The sequence below is a fragment of the Pongo abelii genome, chromosome X, assembly GCF_028885655.2.
Source record: "Pongo abelii isolate AG06213 chromosome X, NHGRI_mPonAbe1-v2.0_pri, whole genome shotgun sequence".
Taxonomy (NCBI): Eukaryota; Metazoa; Chordata; class Mammalia; order Primates; family Hominidae; genus Pongo; species Pongo abelii.
In genome coordinates this window covers 135518524-135534697 of record NC_072008.2, presented here as the reverse complement: position 1 = coordinate 135534697, position 16174 = coordinate 135518524, and the positions used below count along the sequence as shown (strand labels likewise).

The window sequence follows — 16174 nt, the reverse complement described above, 5'->3', positions numbered from 1 at the left end:
TTGCTAAAATTCAGTATACATTCATAATTTTAAAAAACACAAACTCGAAATAAATGCAGTTTCTTAATTAAAAAAAAAAAACCCTGTCAAATCAACAAGCAATAATGTCATTAACAGTGAAATACCACTTGACGCATTCTCACTGAAATCAGGAGCCAAACAAGAAACATCATCATTTACCACTGGTCCCAAAATTCTCACTGGTATAGTGTACAACAATAGTAGCTACTAGAAAAGAGACAAAATTATTATTTATAGATGATTAAGGTTAGCTACCAAAATGAAAAAACAAAATGAAAAGCAAAAAAGATTAAAAATAAATTTCAATGAAGCAACTGGATAAAAGATAAATATCCACAACTCAACAGCTACTCTGTATACTAGTAATAAACAATTAGAAAGACATAGAAAAAACCTCCACTCGCAATAGCAGCAAATAAAATCCACCACAAAATACTTAACCTAAAAACTATATATATTAAGAAACTAAAATTTTATTGAAAGATATAAAAGAGGACCTGAAAAAAATAGATATATCATGTTCCTTGACAATGACTTAATTTTATAAAGAAGTTAATTTAATAAAATTTGGCACAGACCTATGGTGAAATATTTGGTTTTTAAAAAGCATATTATAAAGTAATTGTAAATGACATAAGAAAATGGGACAATATAATGTTAAATGAAGACGCAGGATAAAAACTATATATGAGGATTCCAATTATGTAAAAATATAAAGACTGGAAGGAAATACATAAAAATGTTAACCACAGTGGTGATCTCTAGATTGCAGGAAAATAATCTTAATTTGATACTTTAAGCTTTTCTGAATCTGTAAATTGTATATAATGAAGATGTATTATTTCTGTGAGAAAAAATTATTTACAAAGCATTTAACACCAATATCCAGCCAATGGGACAATGCATATTTACATTGAAATCAGGCCTGCCTAACAAACCCAAGATCTCCTTCCTGCAACACACCGTGTACCATAAAGGTTTATGTATGAAGCCCAAGGACCAAGATAAAATATGGTTTCAGTGCAAATACTACTAAATGGGTAGAAATAACAAAGGATTTTATTCAAGTGGTCACTTACCTATTTTCCCCCTGTGAGCCAGTAACTAGAACTATGGACATAGCAACACATGGCTAATGTAGAAGCGGCTACAACAAAACTAATGCTGAAAATTAGGTGCTTATAAGAGAAAAGGCACAGCTCAGTTTAACTTTTCAGCTTTGAATCAAATACTTCTCCACATCAAATACAGGACACTTCCATCTCTTATTTCAGCAGCAGTGTCAGTTGTTATGGAATTGCCTTTGTTCTAATTTTGCTTTTTTAAGTGTTGTTTCTGCCTTCTCCTTTCTAAGCACAATAAGAGATAGACATTAAGTTATTTTCTCTCTTGGATACTTGCAGTTGGGGTTTACCTGGCCTTTCAGGCACAGCCTTTAAGACTTCTAAAATCCACGACCAAAGGAAAAAAAAAAACAAACTCAAGCCAGAAAAAAAGCCTACTTAAACTGTTCAATACAAATTAATAGTGCCAAGGGCCAGGCAAGGTGGCTCATGCCTGTAATCCCAGCACTTTGGGAGGCCGAGGCGGGCGGATCACGAGGTCAGGAGATCGAGACCATCCTGGCTAACACAGTGAAACCCCGTCTTTACTAAAAATACAAAAAATTAGCCGGGCGTGGTGGCGGGCACCTGTTGTCCCAGCTACTCAGGAGGCTGAGGCAGGAGAATGGCGTGAACCCGGGAGGTGGAGCTTGCAGTGAGCCGAGATCGCGCCACTGCACTCTAGCCTGGGCGACAGAGCACGACTCTGTCTCAAAAAAAAAAAAAAAAAAAATTAATAGTGCCAAGGTCAGGGACTCTGTCTAAACAAAGTTATGTAAACCCCTAGTCCCAAGCTCAGTGCCAGTTCCCACTCATCCAAGGACTCAACCAAGAGATAAGGCAACCCATTTGATTTAGATTCATGTGGTCAGATACTCTTTTCCATAGCAACCTCACAGTAGCATCGAGTGCCCATTTTCTCCACTCCATAAAATAGTACAATTAGATGATAAACAAAGAACAGCTTGCACAGAAAGTCAAAGATGATTTGCTTCAAACAGATAAAAATGAGAGAATGGAAACACTGAAAAGAAGATCATGTTCCCTCTAATAAAGAGATGCCTTGAGGGGATGGGGCTTAAATAAAAGACTAAACTTTTTTTTTTAAAGGAATGCCTGGACAAGCAATTTAAGGGACTCTTCAGCCTTCCAAAAAAATACAACAAATAAAGGAAAATATTATGACTTAACACACAAAATTTAAAAAGAGGGTAGGGAAAAAACTTAAAATGTAATAGCAGTTAAAAAATGACCAAAAAAACTCCACCAATAAACCTTATGTGCTTTAAACATTAGCCCTTCCTACAATTATCAATTCTACAGCAATGATTTAACTGACAGCAACAATACTGGTAGCTCAAGGAAGTTCAGCATTAGAAAGGTAGATCATTATTTTTTATTTTTATAAAGATTCTTACCAGCCACCTGCTTTTTCTTAGGCTTAGCCTACATGTTTTTGGGAAACAATGCTAATTTGTATGGCTGCTACAGGAGACTACAGGAAAAGATGGTAAAATAAAAAATGTGCCCCAAAAGGTGTCTTAAATGCAGTGAGTGTTCAAGTAAATATTTGTTGAATAAAAATCAAGCACATTCAGAAAGATACTCACTGTTAGAAGCTATGTCAATCAAAAGAGTTTCTTCTGCTTCTGAGAGGGGGAAAAAAAGAGAGTAGGATTAGGGAAGAGAAAACCACTCATTAAAACCAAAAGAATACATGCCTAACTAAATAACTCCTTCTCTCAGTCACTACTCCTAGGTCTTAGAACATATTTTTTTAAATCCTTTTTCGTTTAATATTTTTTAAAGGGATTTTTTATAGCACTGGGTTCTAAAGACTATGAGCAAATCAAATAAAATAAAAATGAACTGAAGAAGTAACCAAATGGAACTCCTCAAAGCAAATCAATGAACGAGAAATTAATAGTACAGAACATAACAACATGTTAATTCAGCGAAAGCAAGTTTAATTCCCCTTAACTGTAACATACTGATTTAACTCTGGGTCCTTTAGATACTTCTTTAGATACCAGAAGGCAAAGGAAGTGACCCTGAAAGCCCAGAGGTGAATTACTTTCTTAACTCAGATTTATTCTCTGAAAATTTCCCAGTGATCTCATCACCTCTGCCCCTGCCCTACACATGGGGGCAGAGTATACCTTCAGGTTACAACTACTACCTGTGGGCCCAAGGCCCTCCATACCAAACAGGGTGCAAAGCAGTCTGCAAGTTTAGATTTCTCTTCTCTCTCAATGGTTCTCCCGGACTTCTTCCTTTACAACAAGTGTCTAGACCCAACCTATCTCTTCCCCTCTGATTTCTCTGGATTTGACCAAGTGCACCTGCCAGACCCTCCTGGCTAATTGAACTCTGGGTACTGACTCCTTGGGATTAGCCTGGATCTACCTTGGTCAAACGGAGTAGTCTCATCTTTTTCACCTCCCTCCCAAGACTGAATTGTTTATTTGGCTCCATTACTCAGGTACAACAGAAGCAACTGGCAAGGTACTAACTCATTTAACACTAAAAAGTAGTCTCGATATTATTATTAGGATGATTAAACAAGGGGAATTAGGGCATCAAGACATAGATATTGTATGTTTACTACTGTTCTTCATTAACTTTTAGTTCTCTAAAACCTGAGTGTTTACAGATGGTTTTTTCTTTTTTTTGAGACGGAGTGTCGCTCTGTCACCCAGGCTGGAGTGCAGTGACGCGATCTTGGCTCACTGCAAGCTCCGCCTCCCAGGTTCACACCATTCTCCTGCCTCAGCCTCCCAAGTAGCTGGGACTACAGGCACCCGCCACCACACCCGGCTAATTTTTTGTATTTTTAGTAGAGACGGGGTTTCATCGTGTTAGCCAGGATGGTCTCGATCTCCTGACCTCGTGATCTGCCCACCTTGGCCTCCCAAAGTGCTGGGATTACAGGCGTGAGCCACCGCGCCCAGCCAGTTTTCTTTTTCTTTAGAGACGGCCGCACTCTCTCACCCAGGTTAGCATGCAGTGGCACAATCACAGCTCACTGCAGCCTCGAACTGCTGGGCTCAAGCAATCCTCCTGCTTCAGCCTCCCAAGTAGCTGGGACTACATGTATCTGCCACCACGTCTGGCAAATGTTGTTTTTTTTAATTTTATTTTTGTAGAGATGGGGTCTCGCAATGTTGCCCAGGCTGGTCTTGAACTCCTGGGCTCAAGCAATCTTCCTGCCTCAGCTTCCCAAAACGTTGGGATTACAGGCACAGGCCATCGCGCCTGGCCACAGTTTACAAAATAGATGCAGGGGTCAGGAAATAGAAAGGAGATGAAAATCAAAAGTAAGTCTTCCTTCAGTCATGGGGAACTACGTTACATGTGTGCACATATTTTCTCAGGTTCTAAGAAGCAGCACTACGATCTAACAATCAGCAATTGATTTCTTATTAAAAATACTAAGAGAAACAGGGTAAAAGAGATCCTAGAGGTAGAGTAAAAAGGTACAAAGCTAATAGGATATTAAAGTCATGTTCTTTGGCTCTTCCCCTCTGTGAAGGCCTACACCTTGAAAAGTGAGGTGGCCACAGCAACTTACTATGGAATGCGGCTACCTTGTTTAGTATGTCTCTCTCACATAGGGCAGGCTAAATAGCTATCACTTCATTCTTCTATACAAACATGGACACTATTCATTGAAGTTATTTTTAATTCTTAACACATGCACTCTTAAAAAGTCATATCCACTAGCTTAGTATTTTCACTTACAGGAATACATCCTGAGGAAATAAGAGATGTGCAGGTATATTTAGGTGCAGAGATGTTCATCATATTACTATTTATACTAGTGAAAAATAACCCAAATGTCAACATAGGGGAATAATTACATTATGGACCATTCATAAACTGGAATGGTATATAGCCATTAATGGTATGGAAAAGTGCTCGTAACACAACAGCATGTAGAAGAGACAAAAAATTGTATAAGATGAGTATCACTCACCCTGCAATGTATGTGTAGGAAAAAAGAAAATGCTAGGTGTTTATCTCTGAAGGATGGGAATTTAAGTGACCTATTTTCTTTACACTTTTCTGTTCTTTCCAAATGTATTACATTATGTACATGTCACTTAGTGATTAAAAAAAAAAAGTTCAATGTAGTTTAAGAAATAATCCACGCAAGGTAAGATTTAAGTTTTCCAAGAAAGGCCAGGCATGCTGGCTCACACCTGTAATCCCAGCACTTTTGGAGGCCGAGACAGGCAGATTGCTTGAACTCAGGAGTTTGAGACCAGCCTGGGCAACATGGCGAAACCCCGTCTCTACAAAAATTACAAAAAAAATTAGCTGGGGGGTGGTGCACCTGCAGTCCCAGCTACTTGGGAGGCTGAAGTGGGAGGATCACTTGAGCCTGGGAAATGACCTTGTCTTGAAAAAACAAGTTTTCCAAGAAGCTACAATTGATACAAAATGCTTCTGCCAGATAAAGCCACTGGTCCTAGTGAAAACAGAATGTATTTGTTCTCTAGTATCAATTTCCCTTCTAGAGCAATGTGAGATGACAGAAGCAACACCTCCTACACAAATCTCCCAATTTTTAAGTTTCATTGTAGCAGATGAAACAACAGATTTTCTATGCTCCGTCCCCAAATTTGAGGGCAGGAGGCCAAATATTTCCTCCCCAAAGTCGATTTTCTTATGATTCACCAATGTCAAGGTTTGAGAATCAGCACAATTGAGTGTAAGATATTACAATCTGGCAAGGTATGTTGCCAAATGTCTTAATTTCAGATAGCATGTGGAGAAAGTGCTGAATGTGTGTGAATCCAAGTGACCTTGGTACCTTATAATGAGCACTGTGTCCGTTAAGCCCGAGAATGTTATTTAAATCCACATATAGGTCAGTCAGCATAAAAAACTACCTACACAGGTAACAATCTACATACATCTCTAACCCAAGCCAAGGAAACAGGTGAGACTATAGACACACATATACAAATATATTTCAATATAACCCTTCAGCATTCTTAGAGAAAGTATCATCTCCTCAATGTTATCTTTTTATGCAAAGAGTAATACATTTCATTTTACATGCAGTGACAAATTTAAATATGTATGGTATTACATAATGCGGTAATGACCGAGAAAAAACATTATAAAACTAGCTAAGCAATTAAAGCTAGTACCTTGAACACATCTGAAGTGGCTATTTATAGGAATGATATCTTGAACATGCTGTTCCTTCTCATGCAACTGGATTATTAACCTAGGAAACAGAAGAACGCATCAAAGAATAGCCACTGAAAAACCCATTTAGCAACAAAATACTTCGCTGTCCTGTTATACAAATCTAGTCTGTATTTATTAGACTTGCTGCATCTAGTTCCCTGGATCTGAGCATCATGACAGCTAGATATTGCTCTAGGCCTAAAAGGATGCTAGTGGTGATGAACATCTGATTACCCACACTGTTCTCTAGGCCATATATCCTAAAAACAGTGTACAAACTTAAGAGCATGAATTACAGAGTATACAGCTTCAGAGTATGCATACCAGAGTGAAGAACTGACAGCTAGATGTGAAGTCCATGAGTGCAGGGACCACAGCTATCTTTACACCATGCAATTTCTAGTACCTAGCACAAAGCCTGGCACACAGCAGTTGCTCGTGTGTGTGGAATCAATGAATTAGAAAATTCATAAATTAACTTTCCAATTATATTCCCATGGCTTTTTACCAAAGAATGGATCCGCCTCTTCAAACAAGCATTCAGGTTCATGGAGGAGTAAGGGGGGTGCTCAGCCAGCTGGACTGGTCAAAATATCAGTGACCAACAAGGTGGCAGATATCACAACTGGATTGCCTTCAAATCCCTTGTTTCTTCTCTGGTTTCCAAGTTTACGCTGGTATTTCTACATAAACATGAGTAAACCTGACTCCCCAGATGAAATCCATACTTCTAAATCCATACGTACTCCTGAAATACTAATTTTTCATTTATTATTTATCCTTAGTGGTCCAGAATCAAGGTACAACCTACTGGTAAACAGCCATTCTGAACGTCAACTAGCATTCTCAAAGTCAAGCACTCTTCAAGTATTGTTTTTAGTTTTTTGTCAGGAACACTGTTTCTTTCCGAGTTTCATCTCAAATATCACCTCCTCCATGAAACTGTCCTCAGTACCCCCAAGCAGAACCAGCAGCCTTATCGCCTTTGTTTGCCCCTCTAATAGAACACTTATACACTCCATTATGGTTATATTTATTTCCCCTCACTGATTTGAGCTCCTTGAAAGCAAAGACCAGATCATATTCAGTTTTGTCTGCAGCCTAATAGATGCTCAACAAATACTGGTTGAATAAATTAACTAGCTTAATTAAGCTATAAGCAGAGGTGAATTTTTAAATGAAACCATCCAACTTCTGACATTAAAATGTCATTGTTTTGAAGGGTTTGATTTCTATTTTGTTGTCTTTTGGGGGTGCTTGTTGCTTTTGCTTTTTGCATTTTCAAATGTGTTAACTTTGAAGAAGATAACCTGGGATAGGATAAGTAATTACTTAGATAGAACTAGGGGAAATAAAAGTATTAATGCTATTTTTCTGCTCTGATCCTTCTTGCCTAATTTGCAGGGGTTTGTACTCTAAGGTGATTACAGGAATATGGGGCAGGCCCCTTTCAATCTGTAAAGTTCATAAGTTGAGTGGAGAGTCCTATAAACCCAGATGGAAACCAGAAACCAGATAAAAGGCTGAGAAATCAAGGGTTAAGGAGGAAGAGCTTACTTTGAGTAAGATAAACACAAACCACTAAAATCTCAAAATACATAAACAAGAAATGGTGTTGAACATTAGCATTAAAGCTTCATCTGGACAGTACTGTTAAAAACTATTACAAAACAAATAAACTGAGAATTTAAGTGAATTTCACAAACATTTATTGAATATTTACTACGTGTTACCCACTAAATTACAACAAAAGAGTAGGGCTAAGAATAAGCATAAAAATTCTACCTGAGTGTAATTATTCATTTCAGAATATAAGGATTAGAAATAATTGGTATACAGCAAAACAATGGAATTCAGAATTTGGTAGCTGTCAAACAGAAAAGAGTGACAAATCCTGAATGCTAACTCTGCCTTATCCCTAGGAAACACTTTGATTTGTTCAAGGAAGGTTAAAGGTCAAACAGGTTTTGTCATCATCTATTATCCTTGAAAAAGATGAATCTTAGTGTTTGATTCCCTGTTTCCAAAAAAACCCTGATTTTTAATTGTAAGTTTGGTCAAGTAAATTTCCTATGGTTGACAGTAGGAACCACAGACCTAAAGATTTAAGTCAGGCTTCAAGTTCTAGGATAAAAAAGCCAAAAGTAAAAAGTTCTGGACACTCGAGTCAGAAAAGGCACCAGAGAGACAAGAATATGAGGATTACAGATGGTATTATGGTATTAGGTGTCTCCAGTAAATGCTTTCAAGAGAAACTTCTCAGTGTAATTCTGAGACATGTTACATAGGATCAGATCTCAGGTATTCTACTCCCTAATTGCAAACAAGTGACTTAACCTGTCTGTGCTTCAATTTCTGTATCTATAAAAGGGAGATGATGATATTACTATTTTATAGTAACCCTCACATGTGGATTAAATGAACTAACTAATGAAAAGTGCTTAGAACAGTACCTGGCACATAAGCAGCCATTGAATGTTAGTTATATAGCAACAACTATATTAGTTGTTAGTTATATGTTAGTTTATATATAAACTATAGTTTATATATATTTAAAACTATTTACATAGTTTATATATAAACTGCTAATATAACAACAACTATATTAGTGAGTTATATAGTTGTTATATAGTGTTACCTATATATTAGTGTTAGTTATACAGCAACCCCATACCCCCACATATACCCCCAACTATACCGCCATAACTTACACAGAATTGGAACACAAGACTTCCTTATTAGCTCAACAGAGTTCCAAATCTACTAATCTGAGGGACTAGATTCTGGGCAGTGGTCATCTCAACAACGTAGCTATTCTATTCAATCTTCATGATTTTGTTTTTACATTAGAGGAAACCAAGGCACAGAAGTTTTATTGGTTTGCCCAAGGGTCATCTCTCTCTAACCCACTCTAGCCTTTGGAAATGTTAGTGGTGTTCCACTTTTCTGCTGAATTTAGTTTTATTAAATTCTGAATTTAGTTTAGTTTCATTAAACTAGTCTTCCAGGGTTTGATTAAATCCGGGTTTGATGAACTTCCCAATAGAGCTGACTAAGCAGGACCTATGAAAGAGCTACTTCACAGAATTAGCTGACATCCAGTTAGAGTGGCATCAATAGTCTCAGAGAAGAGCAGGTTGGGCCAGTGGGAATTTCTTCCGTGTAAATCAGACAGCACAGACACAGAGGATCTAAAAGTGGGGACTGAGAAAATTGGTTTTAGGCAGAAGCCAATGTTGGGAGATGGCAAGATTTAAGTGAACAATTTTTAAAGTGGGAAGGAATATGATGTCAAGAAGCCAGTGAATATCCAAGTGAGGTGTCTTGGGCACACAGGGATAGGGGCCTATGATATGTAATGGTCACCATGGATACTTTTGAGATGAGACATTAGTGACAATAGAGTGAGGTTAGCAGCTATGGTGATAGTTTATCAAAATAATCTTTTGATCAATCAGTCAACAGTATTTACTGAGCTCCTATGGAAGAGAGGAAGGTGACACACTGATAAAATACTGTCATTTCTATCTCTACACATTTCATTACCTTTTCTTTCTAACAGTCAAGTCAGTAAGTAAGGCAGTTTCTGGCCTACACTAAACCATTACTGAATTAATGAATATACCTTCAACCAAGTGGGATAAGGGGGTGGGGAGACTGGAGAAACCAGCTGAATAGGGTTAAGACAAGTCTGTAACGTTAACAATGAAGCATTTCCATAGCACTTTTACTTTTTGGAAACGACTCCAGCATTTATTTTTCCCCCAGTTATAATTCCAAAGGCCGTAAAGTAAGGCAGTTAATGGTTTTATTAAACTGAAGAGTTAACTTTGGCCCAGAAAGCTTTATTGACTTGCCCAACGTTACACAACACATGTCAGTTGCAGGGGCAGGAACTAAGAACCCAGGCTTCCTGCTTCCCCGCCCATTCAGTCCTTCCACTGAGCCACACTGCCAAGCACAATCCAGAGGCTTGGAAGTTGGGGACAAAGCCCCGAGGTTACAGAGCACTGGCACTTCACACCTGGACCTGAACCTGTTGCCCGCGTGGCCTCAGTAGGAGGACAGTGGGTGACCAGTCGCGATTTGGGGTTGGGAGGTAATGGCAGGCTCCCCTCCTCTGTAGGAATCAGGTGGTTACTTACTCATATTGCCCGTTCCTCTGGGCCAGGGTCAGGGCGCAGGGCTCCCGGAGAGGACCCTTCATCTCCATACCCTCGACAGTATGCGGGCGCTAGTCAAGGGTCTCCTTTGGAAGCGCGGTGGGGAGAAGTGTTGCACTGCGGGGCGAAGGGGGTCTTCCACTCACCCCCCCCCCCCCGCCGCTCTCCCCCGCCCCGCCCCGCCCGGCTTCGTCTCCCGCGCCGGCCCCCTCCCCCTCTCTGCTCGGCCTCTGGGCCACCCGGTTGCCCCGCCCAGCCGTGTTCCGCAGGGCCCCCGACCCCCACCCCCGGCCCTGCGCGGCCTCCCCTCCCCCTTCTCTCCGGCGGATACGGCAAGCGGCTGGGCTCCGACCGGGAGCGGCGGCTCCATCCAGGCGGCCTCCGAGCTCAGCGGGACAGCGGACTGCGGGCGGATCCGACGACACTGGCTCCCGTGTCCCCACACCCACCCACCTCGGCTGCGTGTCGTTTGAGGAACAGCTCCTCGCCGGGCGCCGGGCGCCGGGAGCCGGGAGCCGGGAGCGGGGAGCTGGGAGCTGAGAATCTAACCCAAGAGAGAGCGGCGCCTCGCGCCCCCGCCAGTTTTCCAGGCCGCCGCAGATTCCGTCCCCTGCGGTCAAACTGCGGAACTGCAGCGAGAGACCTGACGGACTGGGGGCGTCTCTACCAGGTCCAGCAAGGAATGGGTTTTAAATGCCACCTGTGACATCAAAATTGTTCTGAGGACTTTGAAGGCCACAGAAACAAAACACAGCCATACCTGTGGGAGATCTCAAACCTGTTGTTTCAATACGACCCACATCATTCAGTAAAAAAATACATATATATATATATATATTTCTTAAGGTTATAATGTCCCATGTTGGTTATCCTACCATTTCCTTTCCTCTTCTTTCTTCCATGCCCTAAATCGGAGAATTCCCCAAAGCCCAGACCTTTGCTCCTCCTCTGCGTCCCCTCCAGTTCACCTCTATCTAGACAGTGTCCAAATATATATCCCTGACCCAGACCTCTTACCTAATAGAGTCCATTGTTAACATATCACTGCGTCACAAAACTAACTCATTATCGTTTCACTGGAAAGCCATATATCGTCTTCCCCCTCCTAATCTCTATATCCAATCAGTCAACACACCCTGTTAATATTTTACGTGGAATTACTTTTAGATTCCTTATTTTCTCTCCATTCACACTGCCATAACTTTATTGTAAGCCCTTGTGATAGCCTAGCTGGGTTATTGCATTTTTCTTTAAATAAATCCTGTTGGGTTTACTCTTTCCTTTGACATGTTTACTCTGTTGACTGCCATAAAAATATTTTTCCCAAAGTAATTTTTTGATCGTGTTATTCATTTGCTCCAGAATCTATAATACACTAGATATCAAGACTGACTGTAAATCTGTAGTAATTAAAAGCGTGCTATGGAGATAGACAATCAATGAAACACAATATAAAGCCCCCAAACAGACCACACATATATAGAAGGTTGATATGCAGCGTGTGGGACATTTCAAATCAGTGGGGAAAGAATGGATTATCCACTAAGTGGTACTAGGACTACTGCTTATCCACATGGAAAATTAAAAAATTAGACCCCTACCTCAAACCATGGAAGAAAAATCAATTCCAGGTGGATTAAAGATCTAAATGTGAAAAGCAAAATTTTATAACTTTCAGAAAAAAAAATTGAGTATCTTTATGAGCTTGGAATATGGAATAAGACATTTAGCTACATAAAATTTCAAAATGTATGTACTTCAAGACAATATAAACGAGTTAAAAGACAAACTGGCCTGCACAGTGGCTCATGCCTGTAATCCCAGCACTTTGGGAGGCCGAGGCGGTAGGATCACTTGAGCCCAGGAGTTCAAGACCAGCCTGGGCAACGTGGCAAAACCCTGTCTCTACAAAAAAATATAAAAATTAGCTGGATGTGGTGGCAAGTGCTTGCAGTCCCAGCTACTCAGGAGGCTGAGGTGGGAGCATCCCCTTGAGCCGGCGAGGTCACATCTGCAGTGAGCCGTGATGGCGCCACTGCACTCCAGCCTGGGTGACAGAGCAAGACCTTGTCTCAAAAAAAAAAAAAAAAAAAAAAAAAAAAAGACAAGTTGTCATCACCTTTCGGACATCTCCCACCATTTCCCACCACTCTCTCTAACTAGCTTTGCTTAGTCACACTGACTCCTTGTTGTTCCTAGGAGTTGCCAGGCACGCTCTTACCTCAGGGCCTTTACACTTGCTGTTCACTCTGCATGCACTCTCATCTCCTTCAGGTCTTTGCTCAAATGTCACTTTCTCTCGAAGCCTTCCTAGACCACTTTATTGAAAATTGTAATTCAACAATCCCCTTCTCCATCATCACACATACATGTTCCCTATCCCTCTTCCCTGCTTATGTATCACTATCCACCACTTCTGTTTTATTTATCAATATTATTGGTCATTTACCTTCACCCGCTAGAATGTTGAGTTCCATGAGTGCAAGGATTTTGTCTCTTTTGATCATAGCTGCATTCTCAGTGCCTAGAACCATTCTTGGAGCAAAGTAGGTGCTAGAAAAATATTGATTAAGTGAATGAATGACTTGGTATCCAGGATATATAAGAACTCCTATAAATAAGAAATAAAGAAACCTAATAGAAAAATTGACAAAATATCTGAGTAAGTAATTCATAGTCAAGAAAACCCAGATGGCCAATAAAGACATAAAAAGATGCCTAACTTTATTACTATTCAGGAAAATTGAAAAGTAAAACCATGAGATACCATTTCACAACCATCAGTTTTGTGAAAATTTAAAAAGTCAGACAACCCCAAGTGTTGTTGAAGTTCTAGCAGTAGAACTCTGATTTACGGCTAGAAGGAGTTTAAGTTGGTAGAACTGCTATGAAGAACAATTTGACGATGTCTAATTAAGGCAATACCCCTCAATCTAGAAATTCTATTTCTAGATATAGACACTGGCAAAACTCTACCTTTTATATGCACAAAGAGACATATAAAAGAATGTTCATTGCAGTATTATTTGTAATCTCAAAAATGGAAGCCAAGTAAATGTCACCAGGTGAATGAATAAATAACGGTGTTCTCGATGAATGAATTTGAGCTATGGGTAGTAACAGCTAAATTTCAAAAATATAATGTTTAGCGAAAAGCAAGTTGCAAAACATGTACAATATACTGTATATAAAGTCTGAAAATATCATCTATTGCTTATGGCTACATAGATGAGTAGTACTGTAATAGTATATAAAACATGAAAGGGCATGATCACCAAATTTAAGAGAGGGAGAGGATTGACACTGGGGGGAGGCATACAGAGAATATCAAATATATCTGTAATATTTATTTCTCAAAACAGAATCTGAAAAGTGATGTTGCAAGATTTGATAGAACTGGGTGGTGGGTACCTATATTGGTTCTGTTATTCCATGTACTTTCCTGCACTGAAAATCATTTACAGTCAATGAAAACAAAAGATAAAGAAGGAATATGCAGGGAAGGGTTAGCAGTATCAAATGCTGAAAATAGGACAAGAAAATGAGGGCCAAAGAGACTTTCTTTGGACGTGTCAAGGAGTTCACTGGAGACCAATAATTGTTTGGTTTCAATAAGTGGTGAGGATAGAAACAAGATTATGGGGAATTGAGGAGGAACTGTATTGTGAGAAAATGGAGACAAGAGACCACAGATTGAAGAGGTTTGGAAATAAAAAGGAGCGAAGTACAATTTTAATTAAATTAGTTAGAAGGGTCAAACAGAGGTTGTTGACAAAGCCTGAAGCCACTTTAAAGCAAAGAGGAAGGAGCCAACAAAGAGGGGGCTTTTTAAGATGCTAGAAGAGAGAGGCAGTAAGGTTGCAAGCAAAATCCCTCAGTAATTGAGAGGGACAAAGATCCAAAATGGAGATGGCGGAATCGGCCTTAGGGAAAAGGCAAGATGCTTCTTCCTCCAACTTTACAGTATCCTCAGAACCTAAACAGTGCCTTGCACATAGTGGGCACTCAATAAATATTTGTTAAGTGAAGAATAAGAGGTTGTGTATATGTGCCACATTTTCTTAATCCAGTCTATCATTATTGGACATTTGAGTTGGTTCCAAGTCCTTGCTATTGTGAATAGTGCCGCAATAAACATGGCACATGTATACATATGTAGCTAACCTGCACATTGCACACATGTACACTAAAACCTAAAGTATAATAATAATAAATTTAAAAAAAGAGGTTGTGTGGAAATTAAAATATATTGAGGTAAGGACACTAAAAACTGAGGTCTCTCACAGGGGAAATGATGGTTGCATATAAGTGGCTTCCAATGCAAAGAGTTAAAAGACAATTGAATAAAATTGAAACAAATGAAACTCTGGCTGCAAGAAAACATGAATTTCACCACCTTTACCACCACCATCACCACCACCACCTGCACATGCGTGCGCGTACACACACACACAAACACACACAAATTCAGTGGGTGCTCAGTGCCTGTCTTTTATCCATTAGGCAACTATCACTAAGTGTCTAGAACTTACAGGCTTTTCAGAAACAAAATTAAAAAAAACAGGATCTTTAAAAAAGACTAGAGCCGAGCACAGTGGTTCACACCTATAATCCCAGCACTTTGGGAGGCCAAAGCAGAAGGACCATTTGAAGTTTGAGATCAGCCTGGGCAATCTAACGAGACCCCTATCTCTACAAAAATAAAATAAAATAAAATTAGCAGGGCATGGTGGTATGTGCCTATAGTCCTAGTTACTCGGGAGGCTGAGGCAGGAGGATCACTTGAGCCCAGGAATTCAAGGCTGCAGTGAGCTATGATTGTGCCACAGCACTCCAGCCTGGGTGACAGGAGACTCTGTCTCTAAAAAAATTTGTTTTTAAGTAAAGGTTACAAAATACTAAAATGACAAATTCAAAAATAATAATTTAATTAAATGGCATACAAAATAGAACAGTATATCAAGTTCATTAACAGTTAAATTTAGTATGCATTTAAAAACCCATTATATTTGAAGACGATTTTTAGGTTGGATCTTCTCATATCCCAAGAATTCCCAAGTACATGTAATTCTTATGGAGAAATCACAGCCATGTAAATTAAATTAGTTATGCACAGACAAATAATTTCAAAAGCAAAATTACCAAAGCGTTTTCAAAAATTTATAGCAAAAATATAAATGTTTAATGCAGGATGTGGATGCATTTTAATATGTTTATTATGATGTTGGCTGAAGTCTCCACAAGTGACAGTGTTTAGAGCCTGCGAAGGCAAAAACAGGCCTGCCTAACATAGATGAGGCTGGGAAGGAAGATTTTGCATAGGTGAGTCAGCAGCCAGAGGCTGGAAGGCAGGCCCAGTGGAGGCATAAATGATTCATTGATTTTTAAATCACCACTAGTTGAAAAGCCTCCCTTTTCATATACACAAATCCAGCATGGGTATGGCTTTCCATACAGAACAACATAAAGAGTTCATTTTTATTTACATATTTCTGTTTTGCATTTCTATATTTCCACTTACACATTTCTATGTTATTTATGTCTATTTTCATTCCTTATAGAGTTTGGGGTGAGATAAGCTCATTACTTGGGGCCACAGCCTATCACCTACACTCTTGGTGAAATGGCGACAGGCACAGCAAGCAGGAAAAACTGGCCTCCTTCGGCACACAATGCCCTCCAGGC

At 39.6% G+C, this 16174-nt stretch overlaps 1 protein-coding gene across 7 annotated transcripts in view; it reads right to left on the bottom strand.

Moving 5' to 3' along the window:
• Window positions 1-11450, bottom strand: part of OCRL (OCRL inositol polyphosphate-5-phosphatase) — a 51635-nt gene extending 40185 nt beyond the window's left edge. For 3 of the 7 annotated variants that reach the window (XM_054544042.2, XM_054544045.2, XM_054544046.2), the window contains exons 1-4: window positions 10821-10987; window positions 10472-10551; window positions 6284-6363; window positions 2735-2773 (exon numbers count right to left, since the gene is read on the bottom strand). In XM_054544042.2, the coding sequence (XP_054400017.1) occupies window positions 2735-2773; window positions 6284-6363; window positions 10472-10551; window positions 10821-10859 (238 nt within the window). In that variant the 5' untranslated portion in view covers window positions 10860-10987. 7 annotated transcript variants of the gene reach the window in all.
• Between the last annotated feature and the right edge of the window lie 4724 nt (window positions 11451-16174).